Source organism: Acanthisitta chloris, unplaced genomic scaffold (assembly GCF_000695815.1).
Source record: "Acanthisitta chloris isolate BGI_N310 unplaced genomic scaffold, ASM69581v1 scaffold20243, whole genome shotgun sequence".
NCBI lineage: Eukaryota > Metazoa > Chordata > Aves > Passeriformes > Acanthisittidae > Acanthisitta > Acanthisitta chloris.
Window position 1 is genome coordinate 2,602 of NW_008664522.1, and position 9,545 is coordinate 12,146.

The 9,545-nt window shown below is 54.1% G+C and overlaps 1 protein-coding gene across 1 annotated transcript; it reads left to right on the forward strand.

Moving 5' to 3' along the window:
- Positions 1 to 223: 223 nt before the first annotated feature.
- LOC103799095 (myosin-6) lies at positions 224 to 9,538 on the forward strand (the record flags this gene model as incomplete). Its single annotated transcript, XM_009071391.1, has 28 exons — positions 224 to 367; positions 782 to 938; positions 1,092 to 1,119; positions 1,215 to 1,323; positions 1,403 to 1,495; positions 1,620 to 1,683; positions 2,107 to 2,205; positions 2,353 to 2,456; positions 3,039 to 3,177; positions 3,264 to 3,532; positions 3,834 to 4,004; positions 4,150 to 4,459; positions 4,566 to 4,639; positions 4,776 to 4,863; positions 4,948 to 5,065; positions 5,153 to 5,276; positions 5,487 to 5,623; positions 5,711 to 5,837; positions 5,946 to 6,074; positions 6,610 to 6,852; positions 7,086 to 7,262; positions 7,364 to 7,509; positions 7,591 to 7,681; positions 7,893 to 8,282; positions 8,372 to 8,498; positions 8,606 to 8,724; positions 9,118 to 9,314; positions 9,522 to 9,538. Coding segments are annotated over 28 exons (3,991 nt in total), but the record flags the coding sequence as incomplete, so codon positions are not given.
- Positions 9,539 to 9,545: the final 7 nt, after the last annotated feature.

Consider the following 9,545-nt stretch of genomic DNA (forward strand, 5'->3'; position numbering starts at 1 on the left):
TTTGGGAGGGAGGAAAAGGGGGAGGGGCAAACCAGGGCCATATTGGTAGGGGCCTTGACCCACTGAAGACCTCCCAACTGATGGGGGTGCCCCACAACCCATAGGAGACCTCCCCAAGCTGTGGAGGAACCCCCACCCACAGAGCATCCCCCATCCTATGGGGCACCCCTCAAGCCAAGGAGCACTCCCCAAACCCCACCTCATGTCCCCCCTAACTCCCTAGACGGTGACTGTGAAGGAGACTGACATCCACCAGCAGAACCCCCCCAAGTTCGACAAGATCGAGGACATGGCCATGCTGACCTTCCTCCATGAGCCTGCTGTCCTCTACAACCTCAAGGAGCGCTACGCTGCTTGGCTGATCTATGTGAGCCTTCCCACGAGTTCCTGGGGCACCTGAGAACTAGGTGGGGCCTTCCCCACAGCCTATGGGGTGGATGGAAGTTGGTGACCCTTCTCTAAATCTCTTGGGGTACCTAGAACCAGGTGGACCTTCTGGAGAGTCTATGGGCCACCTAGACCTGCTGTGGCTTCTCCATGAACTTTGAGATACCTAGAACCTGGTGACCCTTCTCCAGCCCCCTTGGGCCACCCAGACCCAAGATGTCCCATTCCTGGACCACTTTAGCCACCCAGACCTAAGATGTCCCATTCCCTGATCCCTTGGGCTACGCAGAACCAAGATGTCCCTTCTCCAGCCCCTCTTCAGCCACCCAAAAACAGGACATCCACCTGGCTGGGTGGTACCTCCTGACTGTGACCCACCTGCCCCTTTCTCCAGACCTATTCAGGGCTCTTCTGTGTGACGGTCAACCCCTACAAGTGGTTGCCTGTCTACAATGCCGAGGTGGTGGCTGCCTACCGGGGCAAGAAGAGGAGTGAAGCTCCACCCCATATCTTCTCTATCTCTGACAATGCCTACCAGAACATGCTGACGGGTAGGGACTTTCTACAAGGATCTCAAACTAGATCCAATCCAAAAAATGGGTCCTGATCTAGACCTGGGACAATGGAGAACCTCAACCCCAACCCCAACTCCCTAAATATATGTCCCAACTTTGTCCCACGTGACTCCTCTCTTCTTTTGGCAGACCGAGAGAACCAGTCCATCCTCATCACGTAAGTTCCCACCCTGCCTGACCCTGCCCCATAGCAGTGAGATGGGATGAAGGAGCCACTATGATATTATCCAACATCTCACTGTTGCCCCCCAGCGGAGAATCTGGGGCGGGGAAGACAGTCAACACCAAGAGGGTAATCCAGTACTTCGCCAGCATTGCTGCCATCGGTGACCGCAAGAAGGAGGCAACCAATAGCAGCAAGGTGGGGCCTCAGGCTGTGCACCCCCAACAGTGAGTATCCCCCAATGGTGTCCACATCTAGCATTGTCCCACCCCACTAGGGCACCCTGGAGGACCAGATCATCCAGGCCAACCCTGCCTTGGAGGCCTTTGGCAACGCCAAGACCCTCCGCAATGACAACTCATCCCGATTTGTGAGTGTTGGGGGTGGGGTCTATGGGGAAGGGTGTATGGGGCAAAGTCTGTGGGATAGGGTCTATGGTGTGGAATCTGCTGGGAGCAGATGGCCATCTCCACTTCCTGGCACTGCTTTCCCAGGGGAAATTCATCCGGATCCATTTCGGGGCCACCGGGAAGTTGGCATCAGCTGACATTGAGACCTGTGAGTGGGTTGAGAGCTTCATGAGAGGATGTCTGGTAGTCCATCCTCCATCCCTCCATGGACTCATCTATCCATAGATTTATTCATCCATCCTAGGACTCATCCATCTATGGACTCATTCATCCACCCATGAACTCCACCCATCCCTTCTCTCTCCCTTCCTTCCTCTGTCTCTCCCTCCCTCCCTGCCCCTCCACATGTCCATCTCTCTATCTTCATTGCTGATGGATCCATGAGATGTTGTCCTATTGTCAATCCATCCATCTTCTCATTCCACTGTCTATCTGACCTTCCATCTCCTCATCCCTCCATCTCCTTATTCCACCATCCAGCCATCCCTCCTTCTCCATCTCATGCTACCATCCATCTCTCCCTATCTCCTTACCCCAACCTCCACCCTCCTTCTCTCTATCCCCACCCCAGACCTCCTGGAGAAGTCCCGTGTCATTTTCCAGCTAAAGGCTGAGAGGAACTACCACATCTTCTACCAGATTCTCTCCAATAAGAAGCCAGAGTTGCTGGGTGAGTCAGGCTTTTGGCCTTGGGTCTTCTGCTTCCTCCCCTCCTCCACTTCTCTGCTCCTTCTTGGTGCAGTTGAGGATGACTTGGGACTGTTTGGCCACTGGAAATACTCAGTTTTTGTCTCCATCCTGGACCACCATTGAGCAGAGATGCTTCTCATCACCAACAACCCCTATGACTACAGTTACGTCTCCCAAGGAGAGGTGACTGTGGCCTCCATCGATGATTCAGAAGAGCTGTTGGCAACTGACGTAAGTGGTGGGGTGGGCAGGTGGACATCCCCTGGCTGAGGAGAAGGCGAAGTGACAGGTGAACGATTGAGATGGTAGAAGATGGATGAATGGAGGAGAGGAGTAACATAGGGATGAGAGGTGGAGAATGGGAAGGATAGAGTTGGTGGATTGATGGAGTGGGATGATGTGAGGTGAGGGACAGAAGGTAGGGGAGGAGGGTGAGATGGGTGGAGGAGGTTGTAGGTGAGTCCTTAGGTGGGCAGATGAGTCCACGGGTGGAAAAATCCTCAAAAGAATGGATGGATGGATGGATGGATGAGTCTTCAGATGGATGGATGGATGAGTGAATCCATATTGGATGAGTCCATGGATGGGAGAGTCCTCAGATGGACAAATTCATGGATGGATGCATGAATTCATGGGTAAGTCCTTCAAATGGGTGGATGGGTCCATGGATGGATGAGTCCTCAGATGGATGGAGAGGCTGACAAGCTGGAAAGGCAGAGGGACGCACAAGTAGTGGTCAACAGACAGCCATGAACTCAGCTGGACAGAGTAGGTGACAAGGCCTTCTCCCACCCCTTTCCACCCACCTACCAGAGTGCTTTTGACGTCCTGGGCTTCACTGCTGAGGAGAAGGCTGGTGTCTACAAGCTGACGGGTGCCATCATGCACTTTGGCAACATGAAGTTCAAGCAGAAGCAGCGTGAAGAGCAGGCAGAACCAGACGGCACCGAAGGTGGAGGGAGAAGGGTGACATAGGTTTTGGGGTCACCAGCTAAGGTGACACACATGACAGTGTGTCTTCTTTTCCATGCTCTGCAGATGCCGACAAGTCAGCCTACCTGATGGGGCTGAACTCAGCTGATCTTCTCAAGGGGTTGTGTCACCCTCGAGTGAAGGTGGGCAATGAGTATGTCACCAAGGGGCAGAATGTCCAGCAGGTGTACTACTCCATCGGGGCCTTGGCCAAGGCTGTATATGAGAAGATGTTCAATTGGATGGTGGTGAGGATCAACAATTCTCTGGACACCAAGCAGCCACGGCAGTACTTCATTGGTGTGCTGGACATTGCTGGCTTCGAGATCTTTGATGTGAGGACTGAGAGGGTGGTGGGGCAGTAGCACTGGTCCTCTTTGGGGTTGGATTGATCCAGTTTGGTGTGGATTTGATCTCCTGAAGCTTCGGGTTGACCTGTGATGGAAACTTGGCCTCACTGGACCTTGTGTTAACCCTGTTGTGTGTTGAGTTGACCTTGTTTATACTACTGGGTATTGTGTTGATCCCCCTGTCTCTCAGGTTGACCCACAAAACTCATTGGGCATTCTTTTGACCATATTGGGTGTGGAGTTGACCCAGTTGACCTCATTGGCCATCTCTTTTCTCCTTCCCCAGTTCAACAGCTTTGAACAGCTCTGCATCAACTTCACCAATGAGAAGCTGCAGCAGTTCTTCAACCACCACATGTTCGTCCTGGAGCAGGAGGAGTACAAGAAAGAGGGGATTGAGTGGGAGTTCATTGACTTTGGCATGGACCTCCAGGCCTGCATCGACCTCATCGAGAAGGTATCATCTCCTCTCGGGTGTCGTGGGGGTTGAGGGGGCTGCTGGGGAAGGGCCCTTCCAATTGGAGCTTGACAGGAACTCCAAAGTTGGCCAGCTGGGTTGTGCTTGGTATTCTTCACTACCATTGAGGTCTTCTCCTCCCCAGCCTATGGGAATCATGTCCATCCTGGAGGAGGAGTGCATGTTTCCCAAAGCCTCGGACATGACCTTCAAGGCCAAGCTCTTTGATAATCACCTGGGCAAGTCGGCCAACTTTGGGAAGCCACGCAATGTCAAGGGGAAACCAGAAGCCCACTTCTCCCTCATCCACTATGCTGGTACTGTGGACTACAATATCATTGGGTGGCTGGAGAAGAACAAGGACCCCCTCAATGAGACAGTGGTGGGGCTCTACCAGAAATCAGCTCTGAAGCTCTTGGCCAACCTCTTCTCCAACTATGCTGGGGCAGATGCCGGTGGGTGGATTCATGGTTGGGTAATGGAGGGATGAGTGGATGGAGAAGACTTTTATCCATCAGAGTCAGCGTCTTCCCTGTCTCACCTCACCCCTCTTCTCCCTAGGTGGTGATGGAGGGAAGGGGAAAGGAGCCAAGAAGAAAGGTTCCTCCTTTCAGACTGTCTCAGCCCTGCACCGGGTAAGGGACCTATATAGTGGAAACAGAATGGGGCAGTGGAAGGACAAGCTCCCACATAGTGGATTGTCCCTCTAGCCCCCTAGATCCTCCCATGCTCTCCCATTGTTCAGCGTCTTCTCTTTTCCCTCCTCACCAGGAGAACCTCAACAAGTTGATGGCCAACCTCAAGACTACTCACCCTCACTTCGTCCGCTGCATCATCCCAAATGAGCGGAAGGAGCCAGGTAAGCAAAGGGTAGGGCCAAGGGCAGGGATAGGGGTGGTAGATGTGGCTTGTGTCTGACCTCACCCCTCTAATCCCCCACCAGGTGTGATGGACAATCCCCTGGTGATGCACCAGCTCCGCTGCAACGGGGTGCTGGAGGGCATCCGCATCTGCCGCAAGGGCTTTCCCAACCGCATCCTCTATGGGGACTTCCGCCAGCGGTAGGCACAGAGGAGAAGATGTAGGGAGAGAGTGGACAACCCCACTGGGCCTGATCTCAGGGTTTTCCTGTCCTCTCTGGCCACCAGGTACCGCATCCTGAACCCTGCTGCCATCCCTGAGGGGCAATTCATCGACAGCCGCAAGGGCGCCGAGAAGCTCCTGGGATCTATTGACATTGACCACAATCAGTACAAGTTTGGGCACACCAAGGTGAGGTCACATTCTCTCTCCATTGCCCCACCACTCATGAGGTCACGTGGACGCCATGGTCCCACCATTGATGCATTCACCTGTCCATCCATTCCACTGTCCATCCCTCTATCCGTCCATCCACACATCAACCCATACATTTGCCCACTAACTCATCCACCAACTCTTCCCAACCAACCTACTTTCTCACTTTCCTCCCTCCTCCACCAGGTCTTCTTCAAGGCTGGGCTGCTGGGGCTCCTGGAGGAGATGCGGGACGAGCGCCTCTCCCGCATTATCACTCGCATCCAGGCTCAGGCCCGGGGGCAGCTCATGCGCATTGAGTTCAAGAAGATCCTGGAGCGCCGGTGAGGGGAAGAGTGTTTCTCCTTGAGGAGGGACCTCTGATGGGTCACTAGGTTTGAGGCATGGTGACATCTGTTTCCCCATTCTAGGGACTCACTGCTGGTGATCCAGTGGAACATCAGAGCCTTCATGGGGGTGAAGAACTGGCCTTGGATGAAGCTCTACGTCAAGATCAAGCCCTTGTTGAAGAGTGCTGAGACCGAGAAGGAGATGCAGGTGGGAAGAGGTGATGGGGTGGGAGGATTGGGACCCATCATTCGTTCGGTGGGGCTGATGGATGTTGGGGATTGGACTTGTCTATTGGTCTCCTGGGCTCCATTGCAGAACATGAAGGAGGAGTTTGGGCGTCTGAAGGAGGCCCTGGAGAAGTCAGAGACCCGGCGGAAGGAGCTGGAGGAGAAGATGGTGTCAATGCTGCAGGAGAAGAATGACCTTCAGCTCCAAGTGCAGGCTGTGAGTGAGATTGCCCCTCAAAACCATGTCAGAGGGTGATCACTACTCCCCCAAGGCCACACCACTTCACCTGCTACTTCAATACAGGAGCAGGACAACCTCAATGATGCTGAGGAGCGCTGTGACCAGCTGATCAAGGTTTGGGCGTGGAGGCCCTGGAGAAGTCAGAGACCCGGCGGAAGGAGCTGGAGGAGAAGATGGTGTCAATGCTGCAGGAGAAGAATGACCTTCAGCTCCAAGTGCAGGCTGTGAGTGAGATTGCCCCTCAAAACCATGTCAGAGGGTGATCACTACTCCCCCAAGGCCACACCACTTCACCTGCTACTTCAATACAGGAGCAGGACAACCTCAATGATGCTGAGGAGCGCTGACCCGGCGGAAGGAGCTGGAGGAGAAGATGGTGTCAATGCTGCAGGAGAAGAATGACCTTCAGCTCCAAGTGCAGGCTGTGAGTGAGATTGCCCCTCAAAACCATGTCAGAGGGTGATCACTACTCCCCCAAGGCCACACCACTTCACCTGCTACTTCAATACAGGAGCAGGACAACCTCAATGATGCTGAGGAGCGCTGTGACCAGCTGATCAAGAACAAGATCCAGCTGGAGGCCAAGGTGAAGGAGCTGACAGAGAGACTGGAGGATGAGGAAGAGATGAACGCAGAGCTGACGGCCAAGAAGAGGAAGCTGGAGGACGAGTGCTCAGAGCTGAAGAAGGACATTGATGACCTAGAGCTGACTCTGGCCAAAGTGGAGAAGGAGAAACACGCCACTGAGAACAAGGTGAGGATGGGGAGAAGCCTGGACCTCAAGACCTGGGGACTTGAGTCGACTCAGCCTGCTTGTGTTGGGTTGAGAAGACCCAGAGCTAGTTGATCTGGGATACACCAAGACTCAGCGTCCTTTGGGTTCTCCAGTACTGAAGTGGCCTCATTGGCCAAAGACAACAGCAACATCCCCCAGCTCTGACCTCCCTCTTGTACCAAGCTGGAGGCCTGGTGTTTCTCCTCCTGCAGGTCAAAAACCTCACAGAGGAGATGGCTGGGTTGGATGAGACTATTGCCAAGCTAACAAAGGAGAAGAAGGCCCTGCAAGAATCTCACCAGCAAACGCTGGATGACCTGCAGGCGGAGGAAGACAAAGTCAACACCTTGACGAAGGCCAAACTCAAGATGGAACAGCAAGTGGATGACGTGAGTGTGGGCTGGTCCCACTATGGGTAGTCCTGAGGAGCTTACTGGGGCAGAGATGATGAAAAACTGAGCTTTCTCCCCATTTCTATACTTCCGCACAGCTTGAAGGCTCTCTGGAACAGGAGAAGAAGATCCGAATGGACCTGGAACGGGCCAAAAGGAAGCTAGAAGGTGATTTGAAGCTAACCCAGGAGAACATCATGGACCTGGAGAATGACAAGCAGCAGCTTGAGGAGAAGCTCAAGAAGTAAGGCGGGATCTCCTTCCCCAGTCTAAACCAGTCAGGTACAAAGGCAGGGACCTCACCACTAACCACCTTCATCTTCAGGAAAGAGTTTGAGATCAACCAGCAGAACAGCAAGGTTGAGGATGAGCAGGCACTGGCCCTGCAGCTCCAGAAAAAGTTGAAAGAGCTGCAGGTGAGAGATCTATTCTCTGCTTAGTTGGGCTAGACTTGAGAACCCCCAGCTGGTTGAGTTGAGGTAAGGTGTTTCCAGTTGGTTGGGCTGAGCTGACAAGTCTCCAACTGTTTGAATTGAATTGGATTGAAGAGTCTCCAGCTCAATTGGTTGAGTGGAGAAGTTGGGTGGAACAAAGTCTGATGACAGCATCTCCATCCCTGGAACACAGGCACGGATTGAGGAGCTGGAGGAGGAGCTGGAGGCAGAGCGGACGGGCAGGGCCAAGGTGGAAAAGCTGCGCTCAGACCTGTCACGGGAGCTGGAAGAGATCAGTGAGCGGCTGGAGGAGGCAGGTGGTGTCACCTCAGTGCAGATTGAACTCAACAAGAAGCGTGAGGCAGAGTTCCAGAAGATGCGGCGGGACCTGGAGGAGGCCACACTGCAGCACGAGGCCACGGCCGCTGCGCTGCGCAAGAAGCACGCTGACAGTGTGGCTGAGCTCAGTGAGCAGATCGACAACCTGCAGCGCGTGAAGCAGAAGCTGGAGAAGGAGAAGAGTGATCTTAAGCTGGAGCTGGATGACCTCAGCTCAAACATGGAGCAGCTGATCAAGGCCAAGGTAGAAGGAAGTCAAGGTGAACATCTCATCTCCACCCTGAGCATCATCCACCCACATCATACCTCCCCTCCGTCTTTTGTTCCACCAAGGTGGGCATGGAAAAAGTCTCTCGCACCATGGAGGACCAGGCAGCCGAACACCGGGCCAAGCTGGAGGAGACCCAGCGAGTCCTCAACGACACCAGCACACAACGGGCCAAGCTCCAGACTGAAAATGGTGGGAGTCCTGACGCATCGCACATCCCATCCCATCCCACATCTTCAGTCCTTGCCCCATGTCTGCATTCTCTACCACACCCCTGAAGACATTTTCTACCTCTGCAGGAGAGCTATCCCGCCAGCTGGAGGAGAAGGAGGCTCTTGTCTCTCAGCTAACCAGAGGCAAGCAGTCATACACCCAGCAGATGGAGGACCTGAAAAGGCAGCTGGAGGAGGAGATGAAGGTGAGGTTTTGGGGGTGGCTGAGAAGACCAGAGGGTCTCCAAGAGGGTCACAAGATAAGGTGTCTTCACCCAAAAAGTTGGTTGGTGTAGTTGGGAGGTTCCATCTAAGGGTGGTTGAGTTGGGTTGCATTGGTCTAAAAGCTGATAGGTTGGGCCAAATAGATCAGTCAGGAGGCAGCTGAGTTAGGTGACAGGCAGTGGGATTGCATTGGACCAGGTGAAGTCAAACTGGGCCAGTCTAGAGATACCCATCTTCAGGTCTCTCTGGGCCTAGAGGTGCTGAAGTTGGCTGCGATGGTCTAGGTTGGGGTGAGAAACATCATTTACTAATGAATCAGAAGACATCAGAATAGATCAAGCTCACCTCCTCCTCACCTCCCACCCCACCCCCAGGCCAAGAACGCACTGGCCCATGCCCTCCAGTCAGCCCGGCATGACTGTGACCTGCTGCGGGAGCAGTATGAGGAGGAGACGGAGGCCAAGGCTGAGCTCCAGCGCTCACTCTCCAAGGCCAACTCTGAGGTGGCACAGTGGAGGACCAAGTATGAGACAGATGCCATCCAGCGCACTGAGGAGCTGGAGGAGGCCAAGTGAGTCATCTCCCCATGGAGGGAGCCTCTATGGGGCTGGGAAGAGAGGAGACCCTTCCACTGCAGAAGGGTCTGGAGAAGGTAGAGGGACCTGGAGGTGGCATAGGAGATCCAGAGCAGAGCATTGGCCAGCCAGTGGGTGGAAGAAAGTTTGTGTTGGCCCATTTGATCCATGGGTCACCACAAACAGGTTGTCCCCCGGGGCAGGAAGAAGCTGGCTCAGCGTTTGCA